The 16199-nt window shown below is 37.7% G+C and overlaps 1 protein-coding gene across 3 annotated transcripts in view; it reads left to right on the plus strand.

Annotated features, from left to right (window-relative positions):
- Nucleotides 1-16199, plus strand: part of mbp.S (myelin basic protein S homeolog) — a 92983-nt gene that overhangs the window by 17557 nt on the left and 59227 nt on the right. For all 3 annotated transcript variants that reach the window (XM_018268637.2, XM_018268638.2, XM_018268639.2), the window contains exon 3: nt 11694-11778. In XM_018268637.2, the coding sequence (XP_018124126.1) occupies nt 11694-11778 (85 nt within the window). The remainder of the gene's footprint in view (nt 1-11693; nt 11779-16199) is intronic.

The raw sequence follows: 16199 nt of genomic DNA on the forward strand, positions 1-16199 counted from the left end.
GTGATTTCAAGGGAATAAGCAGTTCACTTCCTTATCTTCTGAGCAGATAGAAACATCCCTCCCCCGGTTTTTGCATATTTTTTCGTAAATGTCTCCTATTCTGTATTAATTATCAATTAATAACTGAATGTGGATGTTTTCCTGAATGTACTGTGGTTTATGTACTGTGGTACCTTTATACAAATATAAATTTGAGAGTGAGGATTGTATTTATGTTAAATAAATGTCAAATGTTTCATCCAGGGAATATTTCTGATCTCCATAGGGGTCAGGAAGGAATTTTGTCCCACTTCGGGCATAATTGGCAGTGGTTTCAGGTTGGGTTTTTTGCCTTCCTTTTTGCCAAAGCAGTGGATATATGATGATGTATTTCAAGTTTTATTTGTCACAGCAGGTGTAGGACCTTGCCAAAGTACTTACTACACAGGTAAATTTAGAAGAGGGAGAAAGGAGGTTCTCTCCGATTTTACTCCACTGCAACTGTAGTAGCCCCTATGTGGACTGTCAGGCTACAGGAGGCTCTGTTTGGCATTACATCTGTTTTTTTGCAACAAAAATTTGAGTAAGATTATTTTTGTTATATCTGTTGCGTGAATATAAACAGATAAATTATCATTTAGTTGTAATTTAGGTTATACGATCTACAGAAAAGAGACCTCCATCCTCTAGTCTCCTTAAAGGAGAAGGAAAGCTACGGAGGCATTTTATTGCCAATAGATTATAATAGTGCAAGCTAGAATGCTATATTTATTCTGTAGAATTCTTTACCATACCTGAGTAAAAAGCTCTAGAAACTCTCTGTTTGTTTAGGATAGAAGCTGCAGTATTAACATGGTGTGACATCACTTCCTGCCTGAGTCTCTCCCTGCTCTGGGCTCAGATTACAGTAGAGAAGGGAGGGGGCGGGGGAAGAGGAGCAAACTGAGCATGCTCTTGCCCAGGGCAATGAGGTTTAAACTGAAGGCAGGAAGTCTGATACAGAAGCTCATGTGTACACAATAGAAGGTAAGAAATGCAGTGTTTCTTTTGACAGGGGACTCAGAGCAACATTACTTTGGGGGTTTACTGGTGTATTTATATAGACCTTTCTGTTAAGGCTTACTTAGTTTTAACCTTTCCTTCTCCTTTAACACTAAGCTCTTATTGTTACTGTACTTAGTATTTATCTTTCTATTGTTTATATTTATATATATATTTATTATTGCCCCCCTGTTTTACATACATTTAGTTATCTTATATTTATATAGCATTGGCACATTTTTGCATAACTTTACAAAAATTGTTCACCATTCATTTATCACTCCCTGTCCCCATGGAGCTTACACTCTAAGATTCCTATCACAGTTACACAATACACTGGGTCAGTTTCACCAGGAGCCAATAATATGCAGGGTGATGGGGTAATCGAGTTTATCTTTGTACTTCCCTCATCAATGTCTTGATGCAAACTTTTACAAGTGAAGCAGAATGTAGAGAACTGCTTATGCAGAGAAATACTTCCTATAAAAGGCACTTCAGTTCTTTCTTTGTATGCAATTGAATCTTGCCCTCTTAAGGGCTAATAATCTGGCAGTAATGCACTTGGAAATATTCCTGATATAGGAAATGTGGTGTAGAGCTTGTTAAGTGCATATACTGACTGATGATATTTACTACATCATTCTTACAAATTCTTTTCATATGCAATTCAATCTGCCTTGTTATTTTTAGCTGCAGGAAAGGCTGTTTACTGATGTTTTTATCCAATAAAAAATGCAGGCATCATGTTATGTTATATTACATCCATAGCAAGAACAGCAGACTGCAGGCAGATGGGTCCCAGCTGTATATGTTCTCTGTATTGGCTCATCAAAATCAAAAATATGTAATTTTATATCTGAATGCCAACCTTTTCTGTATTGGAAGCTGTCTTTACACTAAGATGGGGTGGGTGCAGGATTAAATGTGTAAGAACAAGTTTCTCAAACTGATTTAATAGCCTTTATTGGGCTATTAAAGGAAACCTGTTGGCTGAAAATATTATCCCCAACCAAAAGCATGGACTAATAGAGCCCACACTCCAGTTAAAGGAAGCTTTTTTTTATTATATTTTCTATTAAGTAAATAAACCACGAAAGCCTATCATGCCAAACTTTGCTAAGTAAAAGTTTTTGAGGTGCTATAGAAATCAGTGGGAGAGCCGTTGATCCTATTAGACCATTTTTAAACCAAATCAGAATGTTATAGGTTTTTGGATCTTTTTCGGTCCGAATTGTCCGAATTTTTGTACATTTTTTATTCAGAACTTTTAATTAACTCATTGACAATCGTTTTTTTTTTTTTTTTTAGAATTTGTGAGTTTCGTCGTGGTTTCAAACACCTGTAAAACCACAAAAATCCTACCTTTAATTAATAAGCCTCCACAAGTTTGTTCAGGGGCATACACAAAAAATTATTTGATCTGTCACTGAAATAAGTCGAACAGAAATGACTGCTTCAAATTTTCAGAATGTAATTGTATCGTTCTGTAGTACTTGATAACAGACCATGTGGGAAATTGCAGGTTAGGATCTACTTGGAAGCAGATGGTTAAATGCAGCTCCAGATTCTATACATGATCTGACATGTATTGTGCTGATTCTGGGGTTAGGAGTCTCAGAGAAACTGGTGGTTGTTCGTTGCTTCCCAGTAAACATGGGTGAGTCAGTTATATTATTTGTGTTGTGCTAGAGAGGAGATCTGGAAAAGCCTATAGTAAAATGAAAAATAAATGAATTGTAAGGAAAACCAGTAGAGATAGGAATACACTAAAAGTTTGCTACTGCCAGCAGATATTCCTTGGTAGTTCTTTGGGTGTTCCTTTGTGAGGGTGATGGGTGATGTTGGTCTGGTGTCTGCATAAGTAGAAAGATCCACGTTTCGCTAAATTTTAAGTTCTCTGAAAAGCTGTTATTGGTGTAAGTAAACTTAAGTAATATATACTGCTTTTTTATGTGTCATTGTCACATGTATATTTTTTGAAGGCTCTACTTTGAGGTGTACAAATATTTGAACGAGTGACCCAGTCTGCCTGGATGATGTATTGTACTTTACTTTAGATTTACTAGATGTATATATTGGTAACATTCAACTTAGCTCTTCCTTTTAATTAATACAGTTTTATACATGACTACAGTGCTTGCTTATGTACTTTTGATCAAGTATAGTATTGAGTACTATGGCAACTATGTCCCACACCTACTTTGTAAATTCATTCCATATGAATTAAACAGTATGCCATACAATAACCCCATAGTGCTAACCAAATTAAGGTACAGTTATGGGATCCATTATCAGGAAACCCGTTATCCAGAAAGCTCCAAATTACGGAAAGGCCGTCTCCCATAGATGCCATTTTATCCAAATAAACCAAATTTTTAAACATGATTTCCTTTTTCTCTGTGTAACGGTACCTTGTACTTGATCCAAACAAAGATTTAATTAATGGAAGCAGAACCGGCCTATTGGTTTTATGTAATGTTTACATTATTTTCTAGTAAACTTAAAGGGGAAGGAAACCTAGTTGGCGCAAAAACCCTCCCCCCCTTCCGTGTGTTGCCCACCCTCCCTCATCCCCCCTGGCCTACCCGTCCCGCTGGGCAAATGCCCCTAACTTACTTACCCTTCTGCGCAGGTCCAGTCCAGGGAGTTCACAGACGACATCTTCTTCCACGTGATCTTCTCCCTGCTTTGAACGGCGTTTTGGCGCATGCGCAGTAGGAGCATTTTGCCGGTACGGATCTACTGTGCATGCGCCAAAAGTCACAATGTACTTTTGGCGCATGCGCAGTAGATCGTACCGGCTAAATGCTCCTACTGCGCATGTGCCGGTCAAAGCAGGAAGAAGATCGCGTGGAAGAAGATGTTGTCTTTGAACTCCCTGGACTGGACCTTCGCAGAAGGGTAAGTAACAAGTTAGAGGCATTTGCCCGGGTAGGCCAGGGGGGGAGGAGGGAGGGTGGGCAACACACGGGGGGGGGGGAGGGTTTTTGCGCCAACTAGGTTTCCTTCCCCTTTAAGGTGTGAAGATCCAAATTACTCTAGATCTCTAATGTAGAAAAGCCCAGGTCCTGAGTATTCTGGATAACAGGTCCCATGCCTGTACTTGTTTCTTGGGTACCTGTTTCTATGGTCTATGGCACTAGATATTGTATTGATATATACGTATTGTTCCTCATGTTTGTTTCTTATGAAGTAGGGCAAAATCTGTTAAACGTTATTGTTACACTGCAGAAACAAAGTGCTATATTGATGCCAGTATGTCACGTTCCCTTTCTTCCTTATTGTTGCCTGATAATGCAGTAGTCCATTGAAAGTCAAATGCCTTAGATAATTCATACAGAAGGCACATGGAAGGTTTATTATGGTATTCTTAAGGTGGCCATACACGGGCAGATAAAGCTGCAGATATCGGTCATTTAGACCAATTTGACAGCTTATCTGCCCGTGTATCGAGGCTTCCAACGGGTCTTCCCGATCTATATCTGGCCACGATATAGATTGGGAAGGTTTGATTCATACCCCTTGGTGTATCGTAATTCGATCATTCGACCATACGGCCGAACGTTCGAATTACCCCCAATGTAGCCATGCAGAAAGATCCACTCGTTTGGGGATGTCACCAAACGACCGGATCTTTGAGTCTATGACCAGCTCAAGTCTGCATTTTTGGCCTACAAATATGCTTGAAAGTGTCTAGTGTCTAAAAGTCCAAAACTAAAACATGGTAGAAGATGAGGCTATTTGACTATCTTGCTTAGACAGGATGTGTTCTAGGTTTTTGTCCTGGTTTAGAATCAATGCTACAGCTCAAGGCCTTATTTGCCCTTGTTGCTGCTGACTGGCATTGCTTGCTACAGCCAAGGTTATTATCTACGAGGAGTCCAAGGTCCTTTTCCATAATGCATTTGCCTAGCGCAGTCCCATTAAGGGTATAAGTGGCTTGGATATTTTTACATCCCATGTGCATGACTTTACATTTATCAACAGTGAATGTCATTTGCCACTTAGCTGCCCAAATTGCCAGTTTGTCAAGATCCTGTTGCAAGGATGCCGCATTCTGGATGGAATTAAATGGACTTCATAGTTTTGTGTCATCTGCAAACACTGATACATTACTTACAATGCCCTCCCTTAAGTCATTAATAAACAAGTTAAAGTGGACCCAATACCGAGCCCTGAGGGGCCCCACTAAGAGCCCTACTCCAAGTAGAGAATGTCCCATTAACAACCACCCTCTGAATGCAAAAATGTATTAGTTTAAAAAATTAGATTGCAGTTGTTAGGAAAAGTACTAAGATAATGTCTCTAACCTCTAACTAGACTACATTTTTTAAGGTTTAAGGTGTCAAGGCACTGATCTGCTACAGTTGTAGTTTACTTAGCTTTTGGTGAGCATCCAAGTGTAATCATTGTGCTATACAAAATCCACAAGTTATATAATAGTTATATTTTAACTTGCTTGCATATTGATATTCTAAATCACAGAGGAGTTTCATGACCATATAAAAGCACGAGGCCGAACGCTGAGCGCGTTTATACACATCATGGAACTTTACAGGATTTTCATGGCTTTTGTGTATTATATATATATATATATATATATATATATATATATATATATATATATATATATATATATATATATATATATATATATTATAGTACTATAGGCATTTTTCCATTGTGGGGGTTATTTCATTCCTGAAGATGGCTCCAATGTGGAGCGAAACTTTTTAATTTTTTTGTTAATTTCCTAAAAAGTCCTGTTAATGCAGTCCTTTGTTGGAAGCAGTTATAATATGGACAGTATAACCAGCTGATGGTGTACAACATTTTTATGCTAGACTGCAACATTTTCTTTGTGAAATTCAATCTTTTTAGTGGCATCAGTCAAAAAAGTTGGAATGTTTTAAAATTCTCTTAAATTGAAAATAAAGTGGGATGTGTATATGTAAGCACACGATTTGTTTTAAATAGTGGGACTTTTATTTACAAACAGCAATTAACTGCAGCTGTTTTTTCAATTCCAAAAATTACATTCTGCCTCTAACTGTATATCAGATCTGCCCATATTTTAAATGTATCATAAACAAGACAGAGGGAGAACATTAAAAACCCGCACTGATATTAGTATATGATGCTATCTCCTCTTGCTGCCTTAGAAGACTGGAATTGTAGCTCAGCAACAGCTGTAAGTAAGAGCACAGTGAGATACAATTAGCAAGCCAGTGACTGTTTTAAAGAACACCATCCCTAGATTCTGTGCTATCTTGTACTGTAATAAATTCAAGAAATGTTAGAAGACACTTAGGAGTCACAAACATCTCTAAATTCTTAAATTTGAGTGCATTGTGCATATATTGTAAACAATAAGAACTAAATTGCTAAGTGCTATATTGTTAACAAAACACAGCAACCATATATATATGTATGTGTATATATACACATCTTTTTTTTTTGTTCATGGGCTCACCATTATCAAAATAATTAAAAAAATCTAAAAAAGCTGTGGTGGCGTATCACGATTAAGACAAAAACATTTCCTAAACTTCTCGGTTCTGACTTTAAGGGGCATATTTATCAAGGGTCGAATTTCGAATTAAAAAAACTTGGAAATTTAAATTCAAAAAGACCAACCGAAATTAAGTCAAAAGTTTTTTTGGGTCGAATAGGTCCGTATTCAGCGGAATTCTAATTGAAGGAATAGCACATTCAATCAAATTCGATTCAAAGTTTTTCCCCCCCAAAAAGTCCACCAATTGACTCCTAATAGGTTTAAGGAGGTCCCCCATAGGCTAATACAGCAATTCGGCAGGTTTTAGATGGCGATCGGTCTAAGTCGAATTGTTAAAGAGACAGTACATGCTACATTTCGATATTCGAATTTTCGATTTTTTTTCGAATTTGGACTATTCCCTAGTCAAAGTATACAAAAAATATCACAAAAATTTGAAATTTTTGCATTCGAAAGATCACCTCGACCATTGATACAGTAAATCTGCCCCTAAGACTCCTATGTTTTCCTGATTTTTAAAAAGTAAAACTGATCATTACAAGGATGAGTTCTATCTTTAATAATTCTGAGTGCCCTAACTCTACATCTCCTTACATAAATATCTTGTAGAGATGGTGAGAAGTGAATCTAGTGCAACGTTCTGCCACCCTTGTCACACGCTGTAAATCAGTACGAGCTTGTACACCACAATTCACAATACATTAGATGATATTTTGTCAGAACACTCCCCACTGCACCAATTTCTGCTGAAAAAATTAAAATAAATTTGAGCTTTGACAAATCTGCTTTGCGTTAAACTCCTTAAAGGAACAGTTACCATAAAATGAAAGCGTTTTAAAGTAATGAAAATATCATTTTCTGTTGCCCAGCACTGGTAAAACTGACCTGTTTGCTTCAGAAACACTACTATAGTTCATATAAACAAGCTGCTGTGTAGCAATGACGGAAATTGAAAAAAGGCTATATGGCACGGGTAAAATAGTGGATAACAGATAACACCATGATGTTCTACAGAGCTTATCTGCTGTGTAACCTGAGCCTTGTCTCCTTTGAATGGTTTGCCCCCATGGCTACAGAGCAGCTTATTTTTTTATAAACAATAGTACTGCTTCTGTAGCCTTATAACTTTTTTATTTTTTGATGTTACTGTTCCTTTAATGCCAAAATATTAGCGAATGGTTAACTCACGTTCCATTCTAATCAGTGAGATGACTAGAAGCCTGTCACCCTAGCAATATTATATCCTGAAAGTAACACTTTTGAGGCTTAATCACAACTGAACATTTTGATTGATTATAATTAGAAACCAACTGCAACAATTCTTAGCACTGGCAGATAGTGTGCTGGTCATGATCAAAGCCAGGAAACCAGCATGACCACCGAAACTGATGGTTGTTAGTCATTCTAACCAATGTGCGATATGTGTGTTTTCCCCAAGGAATCCCCAGGATTGTCTAAATATTTTGATCTTTTGTTTTTGCTTCAAATGAAGGTCACTTTATGAGACCAAAACATTTTTTTTTTTGTATTTACATTTTTGTTTGGCAATTGCATATGGTATGAACTAGTCGTGTATATAAAGCAGCTAGAGGTAATGGTCTGGTAAATACGTGTTACTTGCATTCTTTGCAGGAAACCTACAGCCCCCCTTGTGTATATACAGTATAAGTTACACGTGCTCTGGGACAGCTAGTGTATAACTGGGATAATTACCAGCAATAGACGAGGGAGAGCAGCTCCTCCTTGTGGTGATTGGATTCACCAATTTTACTGGTGCAAAAATTGCATGTGTGATTTGTTTTCTAAATACATTTTAATTCGAATTGTACATGCATTAGTTCGAATTGTACATGCATTAGAATTAATACAGTAAAAAATCTCCAATTTATGGTGAGGGATTTAAAATCATGACCGAGAAAATTTTTTCAACAACATTGCAAAACCTTACCTTTATTTTATCATTTACTTTATGTGCAGTGTCAGAAGTAAGAGATGCAAAGCATTAAAGGCATGGAAAGGAAGGGTTATGTTTTAAGCCACTTTCCTACCATAACGTTCAGTCATGGTTTGGCAAACATTGCTCTGATTATTCAGCAAGCCTTTGCTTGCTTGTGATTTTTCCATCATGCTGCTTATCTTCAGAAAGCATAGCTGAAAGTTTTTCAAGATACTTGCCAGGGACTCTGTAACCTTGCACCAGTGTGTCACACAAAACGCTCCCTGCATGTCTGTAAGTTTTTTTTCACAGACATTTTTCATAACTAGAGCCTACAGGATCCAGTTTGTGAGTGCCTATGCAAGCCCTTGGGTCCAGAGATTAGAGATTTTCACTAATCCTTCATTGTGATCCAACAGTGCATTGGTTATATTAAACTATCAGCTCCCTTCTGGTGGGAAAATATAACAACTGCATCATCTGCCGTTACGATCAACTTAAGGGGTTTGTTCACCTTCCAAACACTTTTTTTCAGTTGCATTGTTTTCAAATAGTTCACCAGAAACAGACATTTTTTTCAATTGCTTTCCATCTTTTATTTTTTGTTTTCCCAAAACTGATAAAGTTTAATATTCATGTCTCTGGGGTCTAAGTCTGGCAGCTCAGTGATCCAGGAGCAGATTACAATTTGCTACATTTAATTGCTTCCTTTAGTTGATATATTTGCAGTATCTTTGGAATATTGCCAACTATCAATTCTAACAGCTGCCTTTTTTGAAACGCAGGGATTCTGCTCAGCACTGACAAAGACAAAGATAACAAATGTATCAACTATATGTATCAATTTAGGACTTTTAAAGCTCCCTAAGCCTAGCCCCCTGCTCTTCTGCTAATCTTTCTGACTACTTTGCTGAGCAGGCTGACTACTGTTACTTTGAATCAACAGCCATCTTTCCTCAGCCTGCATCCTCCAAACCCCACAATTCCGTGCACATGTGATTTCAATAAGGAATGGCACACCATAGTGCAATGCTTTGTGGGTTATGTAGTTCCTGCATGCTGTTTGTAAACTTTGGAGAAGTTGTTACAATTTGTAACATCAGTGTTTAGTCCCTCCTTCCCTGCCAGGATTTCAAATGATGCAGAAAGAGAAGAACTGTTAACCAGCTGGGTTCCAGTATAGAAAATGGCATTTATTCATACTTTTTGAAACCGGTAACTGTGATGGGCATATTAGGGGTTTCTGTGTTATGTGGACATCTTTATCAAATTTTGGTCTGGATGCCAGAGTTCACCTTTAAATATTACACTTCAATATTGGAAAAATGGTCAAAAATAGAAAGTAATTTGGAAAAGTCTTTATTTCTGATGAACAATCTGAAACCAACTGAACCGCAAAAAGTGTTTGAAGTCGAACAACCCCTTTAAGAGAATATCCTTGGCTCTAAAAAGGGGTACATTAGCATAATAAGGACTGTAGAACATACTCTTGAACAGAACATTACATCCATAGGCCCACTTTTTTTTGTAGGGGAGCCTTAGAATAAAGTCAAGCTAAATTTGTCTGGCATCTCACTGTAGCTTAATATTGTACTACAAGGCAAGGTAGTTTGGGTGAAATCTCAGAACAGACCTGGGGTTATGTAATAATATTCACAAAATTTGCCGGTGAAGTAACCCATCAGCAGGTAGAATTTACTAGTCACCTGATTAAATGCAAGCATCTTATTAGTTTCCATGGCTTCCTGCTCCTGGGCAAACTAAGTGCTAGTTTTGTGTCAAATGGAATAATCTCTAATATGAAAAAGTCAATGGTAGGTATGTTCAAATGCAGGCATGGATGTTAGGGCTGTGAAACCTTATAACTGCTTTGCCCACAGTTTACAGTGCAGCTGCATGGCACAACTCTTTGAGCCCTCTTTAATTCATCCCTTGGCATGCCGGGTTCAGACCACGAGCAAATAAAAGGGATAATGTCATATTTTCCCAATTTTATTAGTAATTTATTTTTTTACTAATAATTTAAAAATGACTGCTGTGTTTCTAGCTACTTGAAACACAGTTGCACCTACTTTTCCTCAGCTGTTAGTCCAGAAAACTGGCATTTTCCTAAGGATACAGGCCCACTATTTAATACTGTGTGCGTGGATGTACATCCGCAAATATCTCACTTAGAAAAGACAGGGGCTATTGTATTGTGTTCAATTGAAATTACTTTAGCTGCAGGATTTAACAGGCGTGAATGGGATCCCTCTATCGCTGCTCACACAAGATTTCAGCCAGGCAGCAGGGGGTTTTATTGGGAAAGATATTTGATTACATCTCTTCTTCTCCCACAACTTCCATAAAGAACCAAGAAGTTGCAACATTAAATTTGTCCTATTTAGTGCAAGAGATAGCAAGAATCATAACATATTTCTTATATTAAGCTATAGACAAATTATATTCAGCATATACAATTAGCTTGTAATAAACAGACATTTTTGATATGAACCTTACTTCTGACTCTAAGATCTAATTTTTTGTGTTCAATCTAAGCCTCCTTGAACCCTCAAAATTATGAATTGATGAAGCTTGTATGATTTAACACTTTTTTAGCCTTCTAATCCAAGATGATATGCTACTCTCTTACTATATGTAGAGGGTATGATCCAGAACACTAGAGCTTGTGTCTTAGCTAATGGTATCAGATAGCAACATAAATGAGCTTAAAATGCCTAGTAAAACGATTAGGCGTTCAGGGGGGTACATCCATAACAGGTGAATAAATTGATGTTTTTAAAGCATAAGGAGGAAGGAGGCTTACCCAAGGGATAACATTGCTGCCTTAGCAGCTTGCTCGCTCATGGATATCCTATACTTACAAAATGTCTCTTTGTGATGGCTACTGTGTCCTTGGGTTTGATAACTTTTGTTTTTGTATCTTATAAGAAGCAAGTCTGATGGAACAAAAATGATACAGCTCTGTAGAATAGTGCCTGACACTTTATGCACAATAACAACTGCTGCCAGAGAAACAAATATATACAGTATACATTGCGTTTGCACAAAATCAGTATAGTTATTTCACAACTCATCTATGATGACATTTATTTTGCTTATAGAAAGGCAGTCTTAATGTTGTTCTTTTCTATTTATTTTTCAACATGCCCTGGCTTTAGCTGCAAAAAACATTGGGCTGGCATGAATGCTAATATAACAATATCCCTGTTTTCGTTATAGAATGCCAGAGATAATGTGGAAGAAGAGAACACTGTGATTCAGTCAGGGGAAGCAGTCCAGGAGCCTGACGATAATGACGTCTTTGGTATGTATCACAAGTAAACAAGAATAAACTTGCAGAATTTAAAGAGATGAATTTTCTCTTGGGTGAATATTTTTTTTAACCTATGACATTTTCTTTTTAGCAATGTTCTGAAATGGCGAGCACAATGGTTTTAGAAATCATATAATCAGTTTTCCATGCTCTAAATCTGTATTTTTGATAAATAGCATTCCTGAGTTTAGAGAGCTTCTGAGGCCTAATTTATGGAAGGAATGCATGGGTAGGAATGTCAAAACAGTAGACCTCAGTTCTGTAGTTCACTGGATTTCTTCTAGTAATATTTAAATCATGGCACGTAGAATAAAGTATAAAATAAGAAATATTGAGGGGCACATTTACTAAGCTCGAGTGAAGGATTCGAAGTAAGGTTTTTTTTTGGGTACTTCGACCATCGAATAGGCTACTTTGACTAACACTTTGAATCGAACAATTCGAACTAAAAATCGTTTGACCATTAGATAGTCGAAGTACTGTCTCTTTAAAAAAAACTTCGACTACCTACTTCGGCACTTTAAACCTACCGAGCTACAATGTTAGCTTTCTAAGCTTAAGCTTTTTTTGATCGAAGGAAAATCGTTCGATTGATGTATTAAAATCCTTCGAATCGTTCGTTTCGAAGGATTTAATTGTTTGATCGAACAATTTTTTGTTCGATCAAAGTATTCTGATGGTTGAATATCGAGGGTTAATTAACCCTCGATATTCGACCCTTAGTAAATGTGCCCCTGAGTGTTAAATTGGCAAGTTCTGTATACTTCATTTTTGTTTATGTAAAGGAGACCTAAACCCTAAAAATTAATATGGCTAAAAATGGCATATTTTCAGGGCCGGACTGGGGGTAAAAAGCAGCCCGGGCAAAAAAAAAATCAAAGCAGCCCACATGTAAACGTGATGATCTTGTACACATCCACTCAAAAAATTATGTGCAAAATGAGCTGCCTTTCTTTCTTAAGTGTAATTCATGTAAAAATATGTTAAAGATTCTGCAGCCTTGTGCCTTTATATGGTCACAGAACCCCTCAGCGACTTCTAATATCCTTATCATTTACAGTAGGGGGTACATTATCCCTTATAATACATGAGTGATACTCAGAGTTCCCTGTATAACTCAGCCTGCAGCATTGTGCCTTTATATGGTCACAGAACAACCCCTCAGTGATTTCTAATATCCTTATCATTTACAGTAGGGGGTACATTATTCCTTATAATACATGAGTGATACTCAGAGTTCCCTGTATAACTCAGCCTGCAGCCTTGTGCCTTTATATGGTCACAGAACAACTCCTCAGTGATTTCTAATATCCTTATCATTTACAGTAGGGGGTACATTATTCCTTATAATACATGAGTGATACTCAGAGTTCCCTGTATAACTCAGCCTGCAGCCTTGTGCCTTTATATGGTCACAGAACAACTCCTCAGTGATTTCTAATATCCTTATCATTTACAGTAGGGGGTACATTATTCCTTATAATACATGAGTGATACTCAGAGTTCCCTGTATAACTCAGCCTGCAGCCTTGTGCCTTTATATGGTCACAGAACAACCCCTCAGTGACTTTTAATATCCTTATCATTTACAGTAGGGTATAGGGTTACTATAGGCACCATCTCTCCCTACTATACCTGCTATCCCACAGTCACACTCCCTTCCCAGAGACTATTATCCCACTGTTACTTTAGGCACCATCTCTCCCTACTATACCTGTTATCCCACAGTCACACTCCCTTCATATAACATTTGGAGGAGAAATACACCTGTCCCTCAGGTTCATCCATTCAGTCCCCACCCCAAGCATCACAGTTGAAGATGTATAGAAAGGAATTAGTAAGGATTAGGGTGTTATTTTCTTTATATTAATGAGCAGCACACTGAATCACATATAAGCAAGCAATGTTCACCAGGGCACAAACAATAATAGCTGCCATTCCTAAAGATCTGTCCTTCCTTCGTTTTTTGCATAAACCTTTCCTGATATTTCACAGCATCCTATTTAAACAAAAAATACCTCATTTATTCTGTAATAAAAAGACAGAAATAGATGTTAATTAAGACAGCATAAATCATTTTATTATGGGGTAGGATAAGACCAGCCCAAGAAGACTAAACAATCCTAAATATAATGAGAATGAAAGGTGGACAGCCCTCAGTACCCCCCTCCCCATTGCGGGGCCTTACTTACAGCACAGAGTACTCCATAGATGGGCTGCAGGGACACTCACACAGCACGGCAGCAGCAGCAGCAGCAGCGTGAGAGGAGTGGGAGGGGCAGAGCCACGTGGGAGATAGGACGGAGGAGCGGTCCTAGAGCCTATCGGATGCATTCAAAGTGCTCCTGAGGCAATCAGTGCTGTGTTGAAGGTGAGGAGCGGCCCACTTAAATAAAATGTAGAGCGGCCCGTCGGGAGAATGCCCGAACACACAGATTGTCAGTCCGGGCCTGCATATTTTATATAATGAACATACTGCACCGGCCTAACTTTTCAGCTTCTCAATAACAGCAATGATCCAGGACTTCATATGGGTCACCATGTCGCAAATTATCAAGCAGAAAATGAGGTTGGCCTGTAATATAAGCTTATGTTACAAGGCTGATTATATAATTGATATGCTAGTGGCACTGTTTTCTGTGCTGCCTTATAAAATTATCTGTATTAATTACTAATCGGCCTTATATTGTGACATTTAAATTCTATGGGGCAGATTTATTAAGGCTTGAATTGAAAATTCTATTTTTTTTTATGTCAACTGTCAATTTCAACTAGGGAATTACCCAAACTCGATTCAAGTTTGTATAAGTCAATGGGAGCGGTCCAGGGATCAATTTTTTTTTTTTTTTTTTTTAATTGAATCGAATTCGATCTGAGTTTTCAGGTCAGGAGTTTTAACAATTCTAGTTTATTAATAAATTTTACCCGATTGAATTTTGTATTCAGTTGAATTTAAGGGAGTTAAAAAAAAAATTACATGAGTTTGAAATTTGACCCTTGATTGCATCCATGTGTACTGTATATTGTGAGTTGGTCCCTAAGCTCAGTAACTGACAGCAGCACAGAGCATGTGCAGTGAATCAGCAGAAAAGAAGATGGGGAGTAGTGATGTGCGGGTTGGGATTTCCCGACCCGCTCACCACCCACTCCCGTCCGAGCCCGACTTCCAGTTCCTTTTATAGACCTGCATCGCCCTGCCAATTATGTCACAAAAGGGGCGGGGCAAGCAGGCGCAGCGTCTATAAAAGAAGAACCCGGGAGCCGGCATTTGATGGTGAGGGGAGAGCAGGAGAAAAAGCTCAACCCGCACCCACCTGACACCCGCGAAGAAAAGTGCGAGGTCGGCCCAACCCGCACATCACTAATGGGGAGCTACTGGGACATCTTTGGAGGCACAGATCTTCACTTCTAAAGGGCTGTGATTGTCTTGGGCTTTTACAGAACCATAAAACATAATGTACAGTACAACATTTCTAGCCTACTTTAGTTAAGCTTTCATTCTCTTTTAAGCAGATTTTCAAATACTGATTGAAAATAATTTAATTAAATTTTTTAATTGTTTTTTGGATTTGTAGACAGGAGTCTGTGCTGTCATATTTATTCGAAATGATGTACCTTTACTGCATACAATATAATTTACACGTTTCCAATTTATTTTGTGTTGCCATGCAGACTCATTATTTTATTTTTTTTGTATGTTATCTGTATGTTCAGTTTATACACCCGCTTACTGTAAAGCACTGCAGAAAATGTTAGCACTTGATAAATGTATATTATTATTAGTAACACTAATAATAGTTGTTTTACCGTCTTTCTATTGCTTGTGCTACCATATTGATTTACCTGAAGTTAAACTTTTTAAAAAATATATTGTTATATTGTATTTGCATGTGCTGTATAATTTTGCCATAAAAATACATCCTGGTGCTTTTACATTACCTATCAAATCCCCCAAGTTCTTCTGTAAGGGGGCTGCCAGATTTGTGCAGAAATATCCCATTAGTTCTAGAAATTCCAACTGACAGGTTAGGAAGGGACAGTCAGGTTTAGGATCTAGGACAGTTAGGATTTAGGAACACTTTAAGGTTTTCCAACAATAGAACTGGATCATTTGTTTTTGTTCAGCCATCTACTAAGCATTGTTAAGTCAATGGACGATCATGCGCTTGTATACAAGAGAAGCAATGCTGGTTGCATTTCAATAGATGTTACAGTACATAAGGATTTTCGCAGTACTGTCTGTTTTATTGATATTCCATTTCGGCATAGTCAGCCGATAAAACCTGGTAACATTATACGTGTAAATACATTTAATGCACACCGGGAGGCCCATTTATCAGTGGTTGAATTTCAAATTCATGTGAATTTTTTTTAATTCGAAAATAATCACAATTTGACTGGGAGGTTAATTA

Source organism: Xenopus laevis, chromosome 6S (assembly GCF_017654675.1).
Source record: "Xenopus laevis strain J_2021 chromosome 6S, Xenopus_laevis_v10.1, whole genome shotgun sequence".
Classification (NCBI taxonomy): Eukaryota; Metazoa; Chordata; class Amphibia; order Anura; family Pipidae; genus Xenopus; species Xenopus laevis.